Below are 22,470 nucleotides of genomic sequence, written 5' to 3'. Positions count from 1 at the left end.
ATCCAATTCAAGTTTATGAAATTGGGGTTTCCTATCCTTATTACACTGATAAAGCATTTACATAAAAAGCAGAGCAGAGATGCAGAGGAGTCCTATATAATATGTGCAAGTAAAAAGAGGTCAGAGCTTTCCCCACTTAAAAAGAATACAAAAAGATAAGTATACACCAATCAGTTGAGATTCAAAATTTTCATGCTCCCCGTCTGCAAAAAGGTCTTAACATACTTGAATGCTTCAGCCTCCCACAAACCTATCTCCTTATTAGTAATGCCAGGCATAGGCATGCTGCTTACCACTTTAGAAGCAGCTGAAACAACTTTAGAGATAACCGAACTACTTTAGATTGATATATACTAATATATTGCTAACATAAAGTAAAACTATATATACCTTGCTCTAATAAAAGACTTCTCCATCATCAATACTTTATTTATTTTTATCAAAAAATAAACTTCATGCACAAAAGGTTTAGATAACAAATAATTTAAAGTAGAATTGATACTCAATTTATGTTACAAATTCATGTCACAAATCATGAGTTACAGGTGATACAGGAAAAACAAATATCCACATTATTATTAGAAAAAACAAACTAAAGTTTTAAAAAACTGAATATTAAAAGTTGTTTTTTTTTCAAGGATCCTAATTTTCTAATCTTATGTAAAAACACGTTGGTATCTATCTCACAAAAAGACTACTAACATAAATTAACTTTTTAAATTGCTGTCACCCCAAAATTTCCAGCCACTTCCCTCACAATGGCATGTAACAATCATGGGGTGATGACTGACCTATCTGAAGATGAATAGCTAAATAGCGTAAGTATTTTTTATTCAAATCAATAGCACTTACGTAACCACATGACCTTTCACAATAATTATGCCAATCCAAAACAAAAGTATAGGCAACAAATTAATAGGAGTATGAAAGATTATTTAGTGTGTCTACAATTAATGTACAATAAATACAAATATGTCCAATTAAATGATGGCATGCAAATCCCATGTTTTGCCTTGATTCGGCGTCATGTATCTATACAGTACTTTTTATTTTTATTTTTTTACACTAGATATAAATTAAATTTTAGTCACATATTTATAACAGTATTCCAAAATGTTATTAATTTCTTTTAAATGATATATTTACAAAATAAATAAATTAAATTTATAAAATTGATAATAAATAAATATTTTGGAATAATAAATTATATTTCAATTTTACAGTAAATAATTTATATTGTGATACATAGTTATTTTAATTATTAATAATTTATTTCAAAAATTTATTGGCACTCAATTATAAAAAGGGTGACAACAATAGATTAACAGAAATAAGTGATTAGAAAAATCAAGTATACAATTAAAATTAAAAGGAAAGTTATTTGAGATAGTCGAGAAATATTTTTTTTGGATTAGTTGTTAAATTAATTTTGAAATCAACATTACGCAATATTTTTAAAAGGAATAAAAATAAAAATAGAACTAAAGGGTTTGTTAAATAACAGTCTAAAAAAGATCTAGAACCATATACAAATTCAAAGTCAGCAATAAAACCAGAAGCCTTGCAGCTATTCTCAAATTTTAAATGAACAGAAAAATTAGTAATCAATACTTACATTTGATTTATCAAATGCCAGCTTTTCAGGAAAATAACCTCGCGATCAACTTCCATAGATTGTGTCATGTTAACAGCCTTCAAAACCTCAAAAAGAACATTAGCTGTGTTATATGCCTTGGTAAGCAGTGCACTGAAAGGAGACAATGGCAAACTATTAGTCACCCAATAACCAGATAACGAACATATCAAATAGAAAATTATCTGGAGAGTCTATCGGGCAGCTTTATCAGCAGCATTTTGTAAAGCTTGGATATATTTGTTGTAGTAATGCTGATAAAAACTCTGCATCTCGCGAGCATCACTCTTAAATTTTTATGTCTTGAGCTCTTCTTCTCCAGGGTCAATAATCTCTTGTTGGTCCTTGTTCCTGGATAGTAGTAGTTGAAATTTGGGTCTATTGAGAGGGCTCTATGGTACAAAGGATCGAGCTGCCAATAGGGTGCACTGCAAGTGCCAGTGGCATGTGATTAAGTGGTCATTGGTGAGGCCAGATGCTTGCATGAATGAATGAACCACTGTTGGACCAACGTACCTAAAGCCCCTCCTCACCATGTCTTTGCTTATGCTCTCTGATTTTGATGTCTTCACTGAAATCTTGTGGCCAAACTTGTATTGAGTGGAGAGTGGTTTATGATTCACAAACCCCCAAATGTACTTGTCAAATGAGCCAAAGTCTTTCTTAATCTGGAACACCAAAATTTGCAAAGCAAATATTAGCAAATAGTTAAGGAGACATGGTTAATGCAAGATTAATATTATAAGCCAAATTAACAGAAATTATCCTACCCTAACGAGAAAATAATTGCTAGCTAGTGTTAACCAACAACATCTAAAGTTTGTAATATGTGACAAGATTGATATGGTAACAATTGTATGAATCAGCTCATGTGGGGCCAGCCATTAAAACTTGTAACCTATTGGAAATTTCTTGTCATTAGGTGAATTAAAGAGATAATAATAAGATGCAGCAGAACAAGTCACCTCATCATTAATACTCTTTAACTGTTCTATTTTTTCATACTAGAATATTCAGTTAAGCCAGCTCAAACTATTATTTTGGGGGGACATGAGATGAAAAGAGGAGAGACCAAGTTAAAAAGAGTGATGAAAAAGAGCACAGTTTTTGAGTTTTGCTTACCTCTAAAATTTGGTTAGCATTATCAACAGCTCCTCGGACTCTGCTTATGTCAATGCCATATTCAGAACTAATAGACATCATTTGCTTATCAGTCAAGTTGGCCACGGTTTCTGCATCAAATTCTGAAAATGCAGCCCTGCTCACATAATTTAAAATTATTAGTTTCCCATACCCCAGAAAAATGAAAATTCATAAAACTATGCATATGAATGCCTTTTAACAGAATCCAACCTGAAATCTAGGCGTTTCTTCAAGGTTGAGGTCCAATCAGATCCAACTTTAGCCATAAGGTTAGGAAAAAAATGTGCAAATGTAGAAGTGAGAAGCAAGTACATGCTCCAATAACACATTAAGATTTCCCCTTGAAACATGGTGTGTCTCACCAAGAATGAGATTATAAGGAGCAACACCAAAAGTCACAGGGCGAGTAGTAGATATGCACCATGCTACCATAGATATTAACCTATCAAGTGGACTCTGACCATTGTTGCACATGCTTAGCAAGTCTGAACCTGTGCAAATTGATTCACCATAGCACTGAAGTTGTGACTTTGGTAAGTTGAACAGAGGTGGCAATTGCAAGTAAGGTCAAAGATTTTCATCATTTTCTGTAAAATATGTTGACTCAAGTAATAGCACTATCTTTTTTTTTTTTGAAAAGCCAATGTTAGTTTTTGTTAGTGGGAAGGATTCAAATCCACAATTTCTCCTTCCCCTCATTCTCGCATAACCACCAAGTTAACCTTATAACTATCCGTAACACCAATTGACAAACTAATGAAATATACCCTAACACTCCTTAATTACACACCCTACTATCAAATATACCCTAATACATAGTGCCGACAATTATTTTCTATAAATAAATATCATGAAGATAGTTTCTAATTATGATACAGAACAACTGATTTTGGGCAAGCCATTTTTTGTCAAATATACCCTAATACATACTGCCACGAACTTCTACACTGCCATTATTGTTATACTTATATATCAATCCATGACGAATTATGATAGTTATTATCGATTCCCATCACATATATTATCATTCACGTATTTTCATTGTGTTAGCTGCACATTTTACTCTAACCAAGATCGAATTACAAATTTAAGATTTTTACAATGAGGAATGCGAACTATTAGTCGTCTTATACGACTAACTTTTGTATAGAAAACTTTTGCAAAATATGTATAGTTTTCCCCAATTTATAGTTCTTTTGTAGGAATTGTAAATAAACTTTGTTGTGTTTTAATCTCTGTCATTAGGGTCTCTTTTATTGGAATTAATGTTAAAATCTGTACAATTTCAGGTAAAAAGGAGCTAATTTCTTGAAGTGCCAAATAGCTCTCGCGCTAAGCGAACTCAGTGGGCTTAGCACGCATCTTGGGCTAAGCGCGGCTTCAACACACTTAGCGTGAAGAAGGCATCTGGAAGAGCACTTGAATAGAAGCAGCACGCTAAGCGCGAGATCAGCTCGCTAAGCGAGTCGTCTGTCTCTTGCCAGGCTTAGCGCAACATTGGCGCCAAGCCCAAATCCACTTACTCATGCTAAGCACGACACTGGCGCTAAGTGCAACGACACGATTTCAGAGCCTATTTAAAGCTTGAATTGTCAGAATTAGGGTACAATAATAAGAAAAATAAGAAAGAATGAAATTATTATGCATTTGCACACACTCAGAGGAGGAAGCAACAACAAGAAGCCATTTGAGAGTGATTTGAGAGTGTTTAAGTGATTGTGAGGTGCCAAGAAGAGGAGGAGGGATCCCCCTTCCTGTGTAAGCAGCAATTGCTCTTCATTTTCTGTCTGATTTGTAATTTAGGTCTCCTTGTAATGGATTACTAAAAACCTAGTTGGGGATTTCTAATGAACAATTGATGTAAATACTTTTCATATCTAATTAAGTGTGTTTTATGTGTTCATTGCTTCTATCAATGCTTTATTGTTGCATGCCTTTGGTCTGATCATCCACTAGTGTGTATTGTTAGGGAACTTTAGCACTGGGAAGTGTACTGTTTCCTTAGAACTTGATAGAGCAGGGCTAGATAACTGCATTACTAGGGATAGAGTGCAGGGTTTTAGTTTTTCTTATGTTGTGAGTATAATGCTGTTTGAATTAAACCTAGTTCAACAAGAGGAATCTGAGAATGAAGTTTAGTTTGAATTAGTCTTAACTTATGAGGGATTGAGGTTTAGTACTTTTGTCTTCAACATAGAACACAAGAATACTCTTAGTTGGAGAAATATCTTTATATGCATCAACTCATTTGTTAGAAAGACCCAACGCTTTTAAACCATTGCTATCACTTTTAATTGCTTATATTTACTAATTTTTAGCTTAGGATATATTGCATTTCTGTTTCTATTTATGAGTATCAATGTCTGTTTACACAATGCCTGATTCCTGAACAAAACTTTGTCTAATACACAAGTTCCCTGTGTTCGATACTCAGATCACTCTGTTTTAATTTAAAATACTTGACGATCCGGTGCGCTTGCCGGTAACACACGCAATCCCACTTCCGTGTTTCGAAAAGAAAAGAAAAGAAGAAGAAGTGAACCGTGAGTGGGGACGAGCACGAACCAACTATAAAAATTTACAAAAAGCATGTTAAAGACATAATATATAATGCGAACCAACCATAAAAATTTACCCAAAAGCATGTCAAAGACATAATATAAATAGAAAACATAAAATGAAATCTCCTGCAACACCGATCACAAAGAGATATAAAATTCAAAACAAATATTTATATTTATCCTATTACATCATCATCACACCCATATAAACCTTCAACCAGCATATAAAAAATCAAACAAGTGTTAATAGTAGACCCCCATAGAACGTGATGCGACATCACCACCACCAAAGGATGACCTTTAGATAACAAAAACAAAATAAAAACTCAAATTCAAATCAAAATTCAAACAATTCGAAATTGAAATAAAAATTTTGAACATGATCATTGGATCAAATTCAAAGCACAAATCAAAATTTCAAACAAAAAATCTCAAAATCACAACCCAAAGCATAAACCAAATTTCATCTGATGAGCGCACAGACCACAGCAGAGTCAGAATCACGACCATCGGCAGTGCGCGACCTAACCACGACCAGCGGCGCACGACCATCGCGTGACCACCCCAACCTTGACACAAACCCCAGCACCATAAACCCAACAACCCAGACTTAGAAACACAACCTTTGAAGGAAGAATGATTGTTGTTGTAATTGGAGAGACAACAAAAAGGAAAAAGAGAGCGACCGAAATTCGCCTTCGGCAGTGCGCATAGTGGTCTATGGCAATGGGTTCAGAATAAGGAGACTGAATCCGCCGTATCCAAGGCCATATCTACCTTCACGAGGGACACAATTTGACGAGGGGGTTGCTGGCGGCGTCAACGATCAAGACGTGGTGGTGAGTCTTGGGTGGAGGATGTCCCAGATCTGGGTTTCCCTCACGTGGGCATTGCTGTTGACGAACTAGAAGCGTTCCTTGAATGGGCTGCATGTTAGGTTATATAGCTAGGGCTTTTTTCTGTCTTCAGAATTACGACGGTTTTTTTTTACTAAAACCCATTGTAAATTTTATTAGATATAACATTCTAAGGCGGTTTTCAATAACCGTCTTAGAATGTGCGTCGTAAAATGTATTTTTCATTACAATAATTACAAAAATGCCCCCATCTCTCTTTCTAAAGCGGTTCCCAGAGAACCGTCGTAGAATAGGTGTCGTAAAAAATTAAATTTGTAGTAGTGAAGTCATATGTTATTAGGAAACATAACTACAACTTCACCAAAAGGGCATCATTTCAGGAAAATATGTATAAATAATAAACCAAAATACTATACTAAGGCCCTAAGTTGGTCCACTCTAACAAAATATACATCACTAGCAAAAGAAGGAGTTTGACTCCTTGTCCATGCTTCAACTCCATGTCTTCAAGAGGTGGCATGATCTCCCTCAACATTAGTGTCATATGCTCCTGTGTCAAACACGATCATCACAATCATACAACACAACACAAATATAAAATGCAAGGGTAATTATCACTATTAGAAAATAGGGTTTTAACATCGATTAATAAGGACTTTCAACATTGGTTATTAACTGATGTTGAAAGTACCGACATTGAAAGTAATACCGTTAATATTGGTTTTCCAAAATCGATGTTAACATAAAAATGACAACATCGATTTTTGAAAAAACCGATGTTGTTTTCAGGATTCTTTTTAATATGCTATCTGTTTTTTTAATAACCCCAAATTAACCTGCAAATTTAAAAGCAGAACCATCAAATCAGATAATTTTCATTTTGTTTTCAAACAATTTTTAGCAGAAATTCCATAAAAAATTGAATATTTACTATGAATTAAAAGAATATTTAATGTGCATGTAACAGGAATTGTAAAAAAATGTAAATTAACTAAACTACAATTCCAAAATTACGTAAACACCAATTGTTTCATTTTTAACTTTCAAATAATAGGTTGCCCACAGGATGCGAGACACCTTCAATCTCTCTGGTTCCAATGGTCTAGCATCATTGAAATACTGCATGATATAATAGAACATAAGTTAATAATGTATAATACCAATTATAACAAAATGAAATATGTTTGAATTAAACAATTATCGTTACCCAATTATTCTTGAAACTTACTAAGATTATAGTTGACATCCAGTGCATGACATAATACCCACACTCAATGCTTCCTTTTTGTCTATTATACTAAATACATTATGAAATTTAGATATTCAATGTTAAGTACAAATTAGTCTACACAATATTAAAATATAAATAGAAGAATTGTTTAAATGGCTTACTTTCACAACAATCCACCTAGCAGCAGCCTTGGATTTACTTTGTGGAGTATCGTCAAGTCCTTTCAAAGCATTGTTGAATACAAACATGGATGCATATTGTATAATTAAAATATTGATGTTCCCGACTAATGCTAATGCAAATGTATTGAAAAATAGAATTGACCTATTAATAATTCCTTTGAGGTAGTTGTCTGACCTATTATGCAATGAACAAAACCAGATGACAACATTTTCCTTAGGCAAAATGACGACCATTTGCCAATGTGCATTGCAGTGGAGAACAATATACGATATTATACTATTATACATTATTTAAATTCCTTCGGCATTCCCGAATCACATACTTGTCTCAGTCATATGCCTATTGCTGTTAAAATAAAGTAAATTATGTATGAATTTAAAACAATAAGTTAGGTAATAAACAATAATGTAAACTGACTTATAGAATCCACAATTGTATAACAAAGATGCTGAGACATTGACCACAATTGTATTTCAGACAGATCTTCATACTTTATGTACAAGGGGAAGTTGTCATTAAACACCCCAAACATGGTAGCATCCCACATAACCTGCAATGGCTTAAGAAAAAGTTGTGGGATGGTCAATGTCATCAGATATAGGGGATTATCGACATCATGATCTGACTTATCTGTAAGTCAACACAGGTAATTAACATAATTTAATTACAATGAACAATTTAATTAAAAAAAAGGGCATTTAATGACAGTGAAATTCCTATTCTGATAAACGCTTCACAAGATTTGTTGACCAAGCAACGAAGGTGTTAAGCGCCTACCCCACTAATTGAACCTCTTCAGTGGGTATAGGAAATGAAGCATCTACATCTCTAACTTCCTCAACACCAACCTTGACTTCATCATGGGGCAAAGGGATGTTGTGAAAGATTGTGGACCCCTCATAAAGTTTTCCTAGGGCAACTAGGTGGGGAGGATTTTCTTCGATGTATAACCCACATTTCTCTGAGTCACTCGTGTCTAGATCGTTCCCTGAGGGATCAACACAACTCTCCTTTGTGCTGACATGAGCAACTGAAGGACCAATCTTAGGCTTAGGAGGCAGTGAAACTGGGACTGCATCTAGTTGAAGGACAACATTAGTTCTCGAGTCACTTTTTCTATGATCGACTCCTCCAGTTGGTCCTTGATTTTTTGTGTTAGTTGCTCTAGGTCTTCGGGAGCCATGGATGAAGATGTGCAGGAGGTCCTTGGAGCCGGTCCAAAGTATTGTTTGATCGTGACACCGACTCCAGTAACACACACACGACCAGGGTGTTCTGGTCGCCCAATGGCAATAGTCAGTATATCCTGATGTCCATGGGCGACAAAGGAACCTTGTGAGGCCTACTTCTCTAAGAAATCCTATAGTGAACACATTGAAACAATTACTCAATCAAACAATAAACATAAATAATTGTAATTCACAATTGAAGTTGACTTACAATCTTGTCGGCAATTTCCTTAGCTGCCTCAGAAGTCATTTGCCCAGTTTTCTTCGTGCGGGTCATCTTCCACTTCACGTGTCATCTGATGGGAGATGAAGGATCAATGATAGTGTCAGTGCTTCTAGATTTAGCAGCTTCCTCCAGTTGTTTCTTTTTCTTCTCCTCCACCAACTTGTTTTCTAGAAATTCATAACCCTCATGAGACAACACGTGAGGGGCACTGTTTTGTTTCTGAATGGCTTGTGCCTTCTTTTGCACATCCTGTAAAAATTAAAGATTATGGAAAGTTATCGTTACTCACAATAATAAGTAAATTTAAAGTTTAAAACAATGAAAAGCACAAAGTTACCTTCCACGAAGGGTTTCTGCGGCTCTGACAAAATTGGGCCCACTTCTCCTTGCTAATGTCGTACTTTTCGCATATAGTGTAATCGACATTGTCCTTGTCAGTTGCAAGTGCCCATTTTGATGTCAAATCAGACTTAAACTGTCTCCACTGCTCCCCCACAGTATGAAGTATTTTCTTTTTTGTCCTCAGATCTGATGCTTCAGGGATATCAAATTCAGTCTGACAAACGAAAAATTACATTTTATTGTTACTAAATTAAAATTTTATTGTTCATCAACAAAATGAAACATTTAACTTAAATACCTAAATATCCTCCCATATAAAATCCTTCTGAGCAGCAGAGACTTGTTTCCAATTCTCGTATGTGATATCCACCTTATCACAAGTGATGATCCCCAAATATGTTCTTAGCTTCTTTTTGTAGGGACTGTCGGCTTTCCCAATCGCAGGATCCACATGGACTAGGGGTCTTTCTGCCCCAACTGGTCTAGTCGCCAATGATCTGAGGCGTGTGTCTTTTCTTGTCTGCTTCAAGGTAGACGGTGATTGCGATGCTGCACCAGTAAGAGGAGGAGGAGGAGAGCTGGGTGGTGTAATCATTTGTCTGTAAAGAAAAAAACATTAATTTCAACATTATCACAGAAACTCAATAACTTATGTAATTAAATGGACTGAAATGAAGTACATAATAAAAAAATTACATTAGCGTTAATTAATTCTCCTTCATCATGATCATTACGATTAGCATGAACGTCATCAGCTTCTTCTTCTTCGACGACGTTAGACGACATTTGTGAGGACAAAGGACTAACATAAGTATCAATGTATGAATCATCATCTTCAACATTAACACCAATTGTTTTCCCGTGTAGAACCACTGACGACCTTTCATCACAAGGGTCTTGAATATAAAATACCAATTTAGCTTGTTCTGCCATGATGAAAGGGTCATTCTGGTAAGCGAGTTTCTTTAGATCTACCAACGTAAATCCTACATCATCGGTCCACACACCGGTATTGCTGTCAACCCACTTACATTTGAAAACACAGATAGTAAATTTGACATACTTAAGCTCCCAAATTTCTTCAGTGAAACCAAAGTAAGGGATTGAAGCTACAAGGGGATTGTCATCATGTACACTAGCGAAGTGTTGAGATTCAGCCCTTAGGGTAACCCCACTATTTTGCATTGTACTTTCTCGTCTTGTGCTTTTGTGTAAAAGGAATACTTGTTTATATTGTATCCTTGCCAAGTTATAACATTTCTTTTAGGCTCATCTACTAGCTTTCTTAATGTTTTAGAAGCATTATCATTAGCAAAGATTGTATCTTTAAACCAATCTAGGAAAATCTTGTTGATCGAGGCCGTACCCGAGTCAAATAAACATGAAAATGTAGTAACTAGGAAGTGATCCTAGGTCGTTTCCCAACGAGCAATGATAAACCAAATGTTCATAATATACTTGCAGTAACAATAACGATTGGGGGGGGGGGGTTGTTTGTTTTGTGAAATAAAGAACAAGCGAACTAGAATACGAAGTTAATAGTATTAAAAACGGGTTGTTTCCTCTGACTCAGAAGCCACTCTCTTGTCCTAGGTTATGGAGAATTCGTCCCTAACAGTTAACCACTTAATCCAACCCTATTTCAATTTACTAAGCGAAAACCAACTTAGGGCTGTCAATACATGATTAGGCAACACATACACCAATTAACTCTTCGTCCATTAAGCATGAATGCAAGATAGGCTCAGAGGCAATTAATCGAGCATGAAGCATGCACAGATTAATATTAACAAATGTGGGTTAATTGGTGAAGGGAAAACTGCCAGGAAGCAACATTATAAACAGAACCTCAAAGAGAGTTGAGCTTCGTCCTCAGAAGGAAACAACACCAGAAAACTTAGCCTTCCATAGATTCAATAAAAGCAGAAAACGTAAATGACAATAAAAGCAGAAACGTAAATGAAGCAAAAATGTAAATGAAGCAGAAATGTAAATGAAAGCAGAAGAAGAAACAAGAACGAAATTGTAATATGAAGCAGAAAATAGAAAATTGCATTACGTGAACAGTAGCATTAGAACAGAGAAAACCTAAAACCATAAACCCTATGCTCTGAATAATAGTCTCCCAGAATAGCCCTACACGAATCCCATGGCTACTATTTAAAAGAGTCAGTCAAAGTCATTGGGCCCTATTACATTATTCTGGCCCAAAAGAAATAAACACTGAACTACATAAAATAAAATTACAATCTCCTAATTAGAAATTAACTAAGGTAAGCGCTGCTTTATTTGCCCTCTTCAAGTCCACAACCAAAATCCGGATTAAGCCCAATGTTTCATTAATTCCTAAAATTAGATTAAAAACATCAAATTAGCTAAATGAGCCCAAATAATAAAACTGCCTAATTAATTTGACAATTAAGACTAATCAGTAATTAAAATGGTGCAAAAAGGGTTTAAGAAATAGAAGAAAATGATGGCACATCAAAACCCCCCATACTTAGCCTTTTGCACTCCTGGGCAAAATGAAACAAAGAACAAAATTCAAGGATATCAAAGAGAGACAAACAAAAACATTCACATATTTCTCAATGAACATCAAGGAATGAAAGTAATGGGTAATATCTAACATCTAACATAAGGAGATCCGAAAAGTCAAGACATTCATGAAAATCATCCAAGCAACCCAATCATGACAAAATAGTTAATCAGCTCAAGAATGAAAAGTGATAAAGCCTCACAAGATATACACTCTATCTCTCAAGTGTCTAGGCTACTATTTACCCTCAAAGCACCCATGAAAACAAACACCACATAAACTTGGCAAGATTCTAAAATTGACAATCAACCCATAAACACAAGCACATGAGGATCAAAAGGTCTTTTAAGGTTGTAATGGGGCCAAGGACAAGGTAGGAAAAATATGGAATAAGTGGCTAAATCCCAAAGGAATAGAGGAGCAATGGGGAATAAGTGCAAATTAAGAAAAAATAAGACCTAAAGATAAAATTTAAACATAAAGAGTAGAACCAATAGTCTCATCATTCTTTTTCCATTTAAGATCTTATTCACTCAACTTTATTGCTTTTCTTTTTCTTTTTCGATTATTATTATTATTATTATTATTATTATTATTTTACTCTGTAGCATTTGAGAAACAGCATCTCATTCAGCATGTCCAACATTTAACCAATATACAATGTACATCAAGTATGACCCAAAATACATCATGAAGCATAGCCAACAAAACATATTATCCAATGAAACAAAAACCCCCCACACTTATTCCCAAAACAATTCCAAAGCTCCAAAATTCCTTAAGGATATGGTGATATCATGGTTTTTCACTTAAGGCTTGTAGTGAGCTTCAAAACAAGGAAAGGGAAACAAGGCTCAAAAGGGCTATCAAAGGAATTAATTCAAGGTAAGTCCATTTGGCTAGAAGCTTATAAGAACAAAATTTCCTCAATCATTTCCAAATATGCATGTGAATTAGGAAGCATCAACAAGAATCAAGCCAAGGCTATTGTGCAAGCAATCAATGGGGGCAAAACACACCAAATTATTATGATGATGGATGGCTCAAATTCTCACAAAGGTAAACTCATCACTTTCAAATTGAGCTTTCAAAACTATCATGACATGTAGAGGAAAATCAAGGATTTCAAATCACAAAATGTCAAGAAACTTTTATTTTCAAAACAATTACCCATTTCTTGAACATATCCTATAATTCAAAGAAAAACATGCAAAGTCATACACGCACACAGAATTGACCCAAAATATTAAACTAGAAACCCAACGAAACTAACAACATTAACAAATTAACATAACTAACAAATTAACAAAACCGACAAAACTAGCAAAACCAAAGAACACTCCCCCCATACTTAAACAACACATTGTCCTCAATGTAGCACAATTAAAAGATCAAAAACAATTAAACCATCAAATAGAATCGGAAAAGTGTAATAAAAGCAAAGAAGGAGATAGGAAAAGAAGAACTCCCTAAGTTATGGTGGAGGAAGAGTAGGGTGGAGTAAGGAAGTCTCTTCCACCACTACGTCCACTAAAGAAGGGTTTGAGAGGAATGGCTTAAGTCGGTGTCCGTTGACCTTGAAGCTCTTGTTTGTGGAGTCGCTTTTGATCTCAACTGTACCATAAGGAAAAACATTAGTAACAACAAAAGGACCAATCCACTTAGACCTCAACTTACCACTCATGAGCCCAAGCCTAGAATTATACAATAACACTTTTTGCCCAACCATGAAGTCCTTCTTAATTATCATGCTATCATGGAACTTCTTGATCTTTTCTTTATAGAACTTGGCATTCTCGTAGGCTTCTAGGCGGATCTCATCTAACTCACTCAGTTGCAACTTTCTTTCCTCACCAGCTTGATCCATAGAGAAGTTGCAAGTCTTCACTGCCCAATATGCTTTTGCTCAATCTCCACTGGAAGATGACATGCCTTTCCAAAGACAACCTGGTAAGGGGACATTCCTATGGGTGCTTTGTAGGCAGTCCGATGTGCCCAAAGAGCATCATCAAGCCTGGTACTCCAATCTTTCCTGCTTGGCTGCACAATCTTCTCTAAAATTCTCTTGATCTCCCTGTTAGAAATTTCTGCCTGTCCATTGGTTTGGGGGTGGTATGGTGTGGATACTCTGTGTACAACCCCGTACTTTTTAAGCAAGGCATGCATTGTTCTGTTGCAAAAATGGGTTCCTTGATCACTAACGATTGCTTTAGATACTCCAAACCTGCAAAACAGATTAGATCTGACAAAATCTGCAACAACCTTAGCATCATTAGTTCTAGTGGGCTTGGCTTCCACCCATTTTGAAACATAGTCAACTGCAAGGAGAATGTAAACATAACCAAAAGAGACAGGAAAAGGGCCCATGAAATCTATACCTCAGCCATCAAACACCTCACAAAATAGCATAGGTTGCTGAGGCATTTGTTGTCGCCATGTAAGTGTACTTCCTGCTCTCTGACACTGCTCACAAGTGCTGCAAATCTTCCACGCATCTTTAAAGATGGTGGGCCAATACAAGCCACAATCAAGCACTTTGCGAGTTGTCCTTTGAACACCCAGATGACCTCTCAGTGCGGAAGAATGACAGAACTACAGGACTAAGTCATTCTCATGATCTGGAATGCACCGTCTAATGACCTGATCACTGCACAATTTCCACAAGTAGGGGTTATCCCAAATAAAATGCTTAGCATCACTTTTAATTTTATCTTTTTGGGCTTTCGATGCTAAGGGAGGAAAAACATAAGCAACTAAATAATTGACAATGTTAGCAAACCAAGGAGTAGAAAGAGAGTCAGAAATACTATACAGTATATACAAATGATCATCCGGGAAATCATCCCGAATGGGGGAATCCGCATTAGACACACGTTCGATCCGACTCAAATGATCAGCAACTAAATTTTGTGCTCTGCTCCTATCACGGATCTCCAAGTCAAACTCTTAGAGCCAGAGCATCCATCGGATCAACCTAGGCTTAGAATCAGCCTTCTTCAACAAGTACTTTAGAGCTGCATGGTCAGTATAAACAATAATGCAGGTACCAAGCAAATAAGATCAACATTTTTCAAGAGCAAAAGCTATGGCTAGAAGCTCTTCCTCAGTAGTAGTATAATTCGCTCGGGCAGCATCTAAAGTCCTAGAAGCATAATATATCACCCTGGGCAATTTATCAATTTTCTAAGCAAGGACAGCCCCCAATGCATAATTTGATGCATCACACATAAGCTCAAAAGGGGCTGTCCAGTCGGGTGCCTGGATGATGGGGGTGGTAGTCAGTGCTCTTTTGAGGCAATCAAAAGCCTCTGTGCATCTGTCATTAAAGTCAAACTCCACCTCCTTTTGCAACAAGTTGGACAATGGAAGGGCTACTTTGCTAAAATCTCTTATAAAGCGCCTGTAGAATTCTGCATGACCAAGAAAAGATCGCACCTCTCACACACAAGAGGGGTAAGGCAATTGTGATATAACAAAATTTTTTTGCAGGATCTACTTCAATGCCCTTATTGGAAATAATGTGGCCTAAAACTATACCTTGCTCAACCATAAAATGACATTTTTCAAAATTTAGAAGAAGGTTAGTTTCAATGCATCTATTCAAAACCTTTTCCAGACTATCCAAACAGACATCAAAAGAGGATCCATATACAGTGAAATCATCCATAAACACCTCTATGCAATTTTCTAAAAAGTCACTGAAAATACTGATCATGCACCGTTGGAAGGTACTAGGGGCATTGCACAGGCTGAAAGGCATCCTCCTATAGGCAAAAGTGCCGAAGGGGCAGGTGAATGTGGTTTTTTCCTGATCCTCAGGAGCAATAGTGATTTTCATATAACCAGAAAAACCATCAAGGAAACAGTAGTGAGATTTACCTGCCAGGCGTTCAAGCATCTAGTCAATGAATGACAGGGGGAAATGGTCCTTTTTGGTAACCTGGTTCAGCCTCCTATAGTTGATGCAGACTCTCCAACTGTTCTGCACCCGAGTAGGAATTAGCTCCTCCTTCTCATTTTTTATCACGGTGAGACCGGTTTTCTTCGGGACTACCTGGACGGGACTCACCCATTGGCTGTCGGAGATAGGATAAATGATTCCAGCTTGCAAAAGCTTGGTTATCTCCTTCTTCACTACATCAAGAATCACCGGGTTGAGTCTTCTCTGTGGCTGTCTTGCTGGTTTAGCTCCATCCTCTAAATTTATTCGATGCATACATGTGGATGGGCTAATACCAGGAATGTCCGCCAGGGTCCAGCCTATAGCCTTCTTATGCTTCTTGAGAGCAGATAACAACTTCTCCTCTTGCTCATCAGCAAGGGAGGCAGATATAATTACTGGAAAACTTTTGCTATCATCCAAGTAAGCGTATTTTAAATTTGATGGCAGAGGCTTCAATTCTGGTGTGGCCGGCTGGATAGTGGTAGAAGGAGATGGTTTCTCAGCCTGTATCTCATAAAGAAAGTCAGAGGTATGTGTACTCCCTGAAACATGGTTAGTTCTATCTGACTTTATAAAATCAATCTCAAGAGGTAAAACATCACCTGACATGCAATCAATATCAATTTCAGATTCACTCTCAGCATCAAGTACAAATTCAGACATATGATCAAGTACAATTTCAGACTCAATGCATGAAGAGTAAGAGGCATGAAGATTAGAATAAAGATTAGTCATGTATTCATCAACAACATGGTCAATTATTTCAGCACGAAATACAGAAAGATCTTCAGATGGGTGTTTCATAGCATCCAGAATATTAAAATGAACAGTTATATCACCAAACTCCATAGATAGTGTGCCTACATATACATCTATCTTAGTTCTAGTAGTTTTCATAAAGGGTCTGCCTAGAATGATGGGAACTGATCCTTGAGAAAATCCCTCCTCCATATTCAAAATATAAAAATCAACAGGGAAGATCAGTTCGCCAACTCTAGCATGGCATTGTCAAACTTACTATTCCCTATAATACAAGGTATGCTGAATGTACCTGGATCTTTACATTTTTCAGGGATTTGAGGAACAAATTTACCAATCAATGCGGAGACATTTCTGCCCATGCTAATTCGTTCACTTCCTTTAAGCTTCTGCTTATTAGTGCACAACTCCTTCAAGAATTTAGCATATCTTGGAATTTGCTTTATTGCATCCAGCAGAGGTATGTTTACCTCTTCTTTTCTAAATGTTTCCAAGATCTCTTTCTCTACCTCTTCCATTTTTTTGTTGGGAATTGCTCTTGGAGGGAATGGAAGAGGGATATGCTGCTTCTACAAATCAGAATTACCAGTGGAAGATTCACCTGCACAAAAATTGTTAGGTAACTTACTCTTTAAATTTTTGTCATCATGTTTTTCTGGAGTAGAGTGAAGTTGGGCAGGTGCATTTGCGGATGAGGAAGGTGCTACTGGTTGAGGTCCTTGACACTGCTTTCCCGACCTCAATGAAATGTCACTCACATTTTTGGCATTCTGGACAGATTGAGAAGGCAGCTTGTCAGAATTCTGGGACTATTGTTGATTTAACTGTGTAGCCAGTTGTCCCATTTGGTTAGTTAAGCTCTGAATGGAGGCTCTTGTCTCTTGTTGAAACCGCATGTTCTACATAGTAATTTGCCTCACAAGTTCTTCAAGGGAAGGTTGCGGAGGAGCCTCAACTATTTGCTGTTTCTGGGGCTGTTGTTGTTGTTGGATTGGTGGAGGAATGTATGGTCTACTTGGGCCAACAACATTTTGAAAGGAAGGAGTAGGCTGTTGTTGTTGTTGTTGTTGAGGGCTCGACCATCTGAGATTAGGGTGATTCCTCCATACGAGATTGTATCTATTGCTGGAGAGGTCATAATTGTTATGCTGTGGTTGATTTTGCTGTTGAGGTTGAGGAGGTCTGTTGTAAATGTTTGCAGCATAAGCTTCAGGCTGCTCAATTGCTCCAGGTTGCTGCACGGAAGGGCAAAGGTCTGTGTGGTGGTCGGCAGAGGAGCATAAACCATAGACTCTTGCGACAGGTACAAATTTTTGATTCAAGGCTAGCTGGGTTACCAGGTTAACTAAGGCATCTAGTTTACTTTCAAGCTTCTTGGTTTCAGCTACTGAAGATGAATTTGTGGCTACTTCATGCACTCCTCTAATGACTATAGCATCATTTCTGGCACTAAACTATAGGGAGTTGGAAGCCATCTTCTCAATTAAATTTCTGGCTTCAGCAAGGGTCATGTCTCCAAGGGCTCCACCACTGGCAGCATCTATCATACTTCTGTCCATGTTATTGAGTCCTTCATAAAAATATTGGAGAAGAAGCTACTCCGAAATCTGATGGTGAGGGCAACTGGCACATAGTTTTTTAAATCTCTCCCAGTATTCATACAGGCTTTCTCCACTAAGTTGTCTAATGCCTGAAATATCTTTTCTGATGGCCGTGGTCCTGGAAGCAGGGAAATTTTTTTCTAAGAATACTCTCTTGAGGTCATCCCAGCTCGTGATGGACCTTGGAGCAAGGTAATATAACCAGTCCTTTGCCATTCCCTCTAAAGAATGAGGAAAAACTTTCAGAAATATGTGATCCTCCTGGACATCTGGGGGTTTCATGGTGGAGCAGACAATATGGAATTCTTTCAGATGTTTGTGGGTCTTCACCTGCAAGGCCATGAAACTTTGGAAGCAAATGGAGGAGTCCAGTTTTAAGAACACATATGACATCCTCATCAGGGTATTGGATGCACAAGCTTTCGTAGGTGAAATTAGGTGCAGCCATTTCCCTTAGAGTCCTCTCACGGGGTGGAGGTTGTGCCATGTTTTCAGAATGTTCAAAATCAGAATGCTCAAAATTATAAAGCTCAAAATCAGGATGTTCAAAATCACCAATAACATAATGCACATACTCACTAGTAATGGAATGCTCAGGATGATTAAAAGGTACAAAATGATGCCTAACTAATCTATGAAATGTCCTATCTATCTCAGGATCAAAGGGTTGTAAGTCAGATGAATTTCCTCTAGTCATACACAACATTCAGTATGCACAACTAGTTGCCTTCTCATGTAAATAAAGGTGTAGGTTTGAACTACAGCTACCCTCAAATGATATCCAAATGACTTGAAATTTTGTGAGCAACCTTATAAAATGATGAGAAGATAGCACATAAAATTTCAAACAAAAATTCAAAGTCTAACTATGGAAGCTAAAAATGGTAGGTTAAGAAAAATAAGTGAATAAAACTTGAAAAATAAAAATAACTTTTGACAGAATCAATTTTTTTGGATGATGGAGACCTCAGCCGGCCTATAGTGGGCTGTCATGGCGTAGGAAATTTTTTTCTACCCTAAATACATATATAATAATTGCGATTCTGATAACCAGAGCAAAAGTTATGGCCGTTTGAAGTTTTGACAAAAATGAAATTTGCTACTTTTTTGGAACTTTCAAATCTGACCCAACTAAAGGCTCTAGCTGTTTTTCCCACAAAATATAGATTAAAAGAAGTTACCACAAAAAAATTCAGCCAAAAATAACAACTCTAGCTACTAAAACAAAAAATCCCAAATAATTTAGCAAGCGTGGTCGCTAAAATCCGTCGTTACATGATTTCCACTACTACTCTGTTTTGCCGCAAGCAAAAGTGGTCGCTAAATCTGTCGCAAAACACTATTCAAAGCAAAACACCCAAAACTGAAACAGGGGAAGCGCTTAATAGAAAAACTAAAACAAAGCACACACTAAACAAAATACCAAGACACTAAACAACACTAACACAACACTAACAATTAAACATAAAACACGAAAGAATTAAACACTAACACAACACTAGCTATTATGAACCTTTGGACATTGCATTACGTGAACAGTAGCATTAGAACAGAGAAAACCTAAAACCATAAACCATATGCTCTGAATAATAGTCTCCCAGAATAGTCCTACACGAATCCCAAGGCTGCTATTTAAAAGAGTCACTCAAAGTCACTGAGCCCTATTACATTATTCTGGCCCAAAAGAAATAAACACTGAACTACATAAAATAAAATTGCAATCTCCTAATTAGAAATTAACTAAGGTAAGCGCTGCTTTATTTGCCCTCTTCAAGTCCACAACCAAAATCCGGATTAAGTCCAATGTTTCATTAATTCCTAAAATTAGATTAAAAACATCAAATTAGCTAAATGAGCCCAAATAATAAAATTGCCTAATTAATTTGACAATTAAGACTAATCAGTAATTAAAATGGTGCAAAAAAGGTTTAAGAAATAGAAGAAAATGATGGCACATCACTTGTTATGCTCTTTCAAAAAACTGATGTTAACCTTCCCTCGTTAACATCGGTTTTGACAAAACCGATGTTAATAAACTCATTTTATTTGCAAGAATGCCACCACGTTTTTGTTAACATCGATTTTATCCAAAACCAATGTTAATGTAGCGATGTTAAAACCCTATTTTTTAGTAGTGTATGCAATACAAGCATGAAAATATAGTTTAGAGAAGAAACTTGAATAAAACAATCATTCACAAATCAATTAAACATATGATACCAGAAGCTCAAATCACCCTTGAATCTCGAATGCATATGTAATTATGTAATAAAATGTTGACATGATTTTATCGATATTTTTACAAATTTTGGGCGGTCTCCATAGGCCTCATCGCCTACCATGCATGGTCCAGTTCTATGACCATTCGGGGAGTCCTTGAGTTGACCCTATGGAGCCAGTGTGGTTTTATCGAAACTAAATAAAACTATTTTTAAAAAAATACCAAATTACTTATAATTTAAAAAGAGCTTAAGTTAAAAAAAATAAAAAATGACAACAACTTATACTTTTTTTTAAAGTTTATCTAGCTTTAATTTAAAAGTAGTTTCTAAGTAGAAAAAAGTTGATCCAAACATAATAACTATCTGCTAAATAAAATAAGTAATTAGAAATACTAACCTAGTTAAATTATCAATATTGTTCAACTATATCATGTCCAGATAATGGTTTAGGGGATGGTGCTTTTTCTTTGTGACCATTGAAGATTTTTGCATTTTTTCTCCAAGAGTGATCATGTGATGAAATTTGACGACTTCCCATATAAGTAAATTTTCCTCTATTTGGTAGCCATAAAGACCATGTATCCATGTTACAACAAGGACAAACATATCTTCGTTTAGTGTTTCATCCCGAAAGATTTCCATATGCAGGAAAATCATTAATTGTCCATAAAATAGATGAATATAATCTGAATGTTTCTTTGGTTGCCACATGATATGTCTTTGCACATTTTTCCCCTAATTCTTTCACTTCATCAATTAAAAGTTGCAAACACATATGAATATCATTTCCATGAGATTTAGGACCTGGGATAAGTAGTGACATCATAAAATAAGGATCTTTCATGCACATCCAAGGTGGAAAGTTATAAGGAACTAAAACCACTGGCTTTCACTATGCTAAGTTTCTATACTTCCAAATGGATTAAAACCATCACTGGCTATTTCAAGCCTTACATTTCGTGGATATGCCGCAAAGGAAGGAAATTTAGAGTCAACACTCTTCCATTCAATTGAGTCAATTGGATGTCTCAATTGTCCATCTTGAAATCGCTTATCTTTGTGCCACCTCATTTTTGTAGCAATATTTAATGATGTGTGTAACCATTGTAACCTTGGTGTTAAGGAAAAAATAACAAAAAACCATATGGGGAAATTTCTTATTTGGATCTTTATATCGAGGAGTAGTACAAGTTGGACGTGAAGTAGAATTCAAATAATCACCGCAATAAAGAATACAATCCTTCAAGCAAGCATCTATTTTCTTGTAATTAAGCCCAAGTTCACGAATAACTTTTCAAGCCTCAACATAAGACATGGGAATTTTATTTCCTTGTGGAAGAAAGCAAAGTGTCAATTGCTTTTGCACTCAAGCCAAAATGACACTTGATATTCAATAGTTGAACGATAAATGATAATGTAGAAAATTTCTTACAACCGGGATATACTTCTTGTTCAACATCCTCCAACAGTTTAAGAAACTTGGTTGCTTCTTTGCGCACTCTATTGGTATTTGTGCTAGTATTGCAATTTGCTTTCTTACTTTCTGTGGTTGTTTCAATGTCATCTAACATATAACAAATTTCACCATTACAATTGTTCTAAGGATCATAGTCAATCATCATACTTGTTAGATTCATTCACCACTTCTTCATGATGCTCCCATATAACATAGTCCATAATTCCAATTACGAATAAGTGCTCATAATAGTGTTTCTAGACCATAGAAGATCATTCTTGCATTTTTTGCATGGACAATGAAGCATCCTTCCTGCCTTGCAACCACTAAATGAAAAATCAAGAAATTCATTAAATCCTCTCTCATATAGAGGATTTGTTGTAATAATTTTCATCCAACTTTGGTCTAAATCCATATTTGTGAAAGAAAAATAATATGTTGTCACTAAACCAAAACTAATAGAAACTAAATTAAATTTTTTAATAAAATATCCATCAAATTCTTATTTAAATATGTCAAATCATATAAATAAACTATTAGATCAA

General features: G+C 36.0%; 1 protein-coding gene and 1 non-coding gene across 2 annotated transcripts; one reads left to right on the top strand and one right to left on the bottom strand.

Annotated features, from left to right (window-relative positions):
* Nucleotides 1–1,659: 1,659 nt before the first annotated feature.
* On the bottom strand, nt 1,660–3,029 carry LOC100789505 (DNA-3-methyladenine glycosylase 1). The gene is made up of 3 exons (XM_041014283.1): nt 2,987–3,029; nt 2,756–2,891; nt 1,660–2,301 (listed from the first exon to the last, which is right to left on the bottom strand). The coding sequence occupies exons 2-3, from the start codon at nt 2,834–2,836 to the stop codon at nt 2,026–2,028; spliced, it is 357 nt and encodes a 118-aa protein (XP_040870217.1). The 5' UTR covers nt 2,837–2,891; nt 2,987–3,029; the 3' UTR covers nt 1,660–2,025.
* Nucleotides 3,030–18,251: 15,222 nt separating this feature from the next.
* LOC113001331 (small nucleolar RNA R71) lies at nt 18,252–18,358 on the top strand. Its single transcript, XR_003266648.1, has one exon. It is a non-coding gene; the product is annotated as a small nucleolar RNA R71 (small nucleolar RNA).
* The last annotated feature ends 4,112 nt before the right edge of the window (nt 18,359–22,470 follow it).

Source organism: Glycine max, chromosome 3 (genome assembly GCF_000004515.6).
Source record: "Glycine max cultivar Williams 82 chromosome 3, Glycine_max_v4.0, whole genome shotgun sequence".
NCBI classification, from domain to species: Eukaryota; Viridiplantae; Streptophyta; class Magnoliopsida; order Fabales; family Fabaceae; genus Glycine; species Glycine max.
Note: the sequence above shows the minus strand (reverse complement) of the source record. Positions and strands in the feature narration are given on the sequence as shown.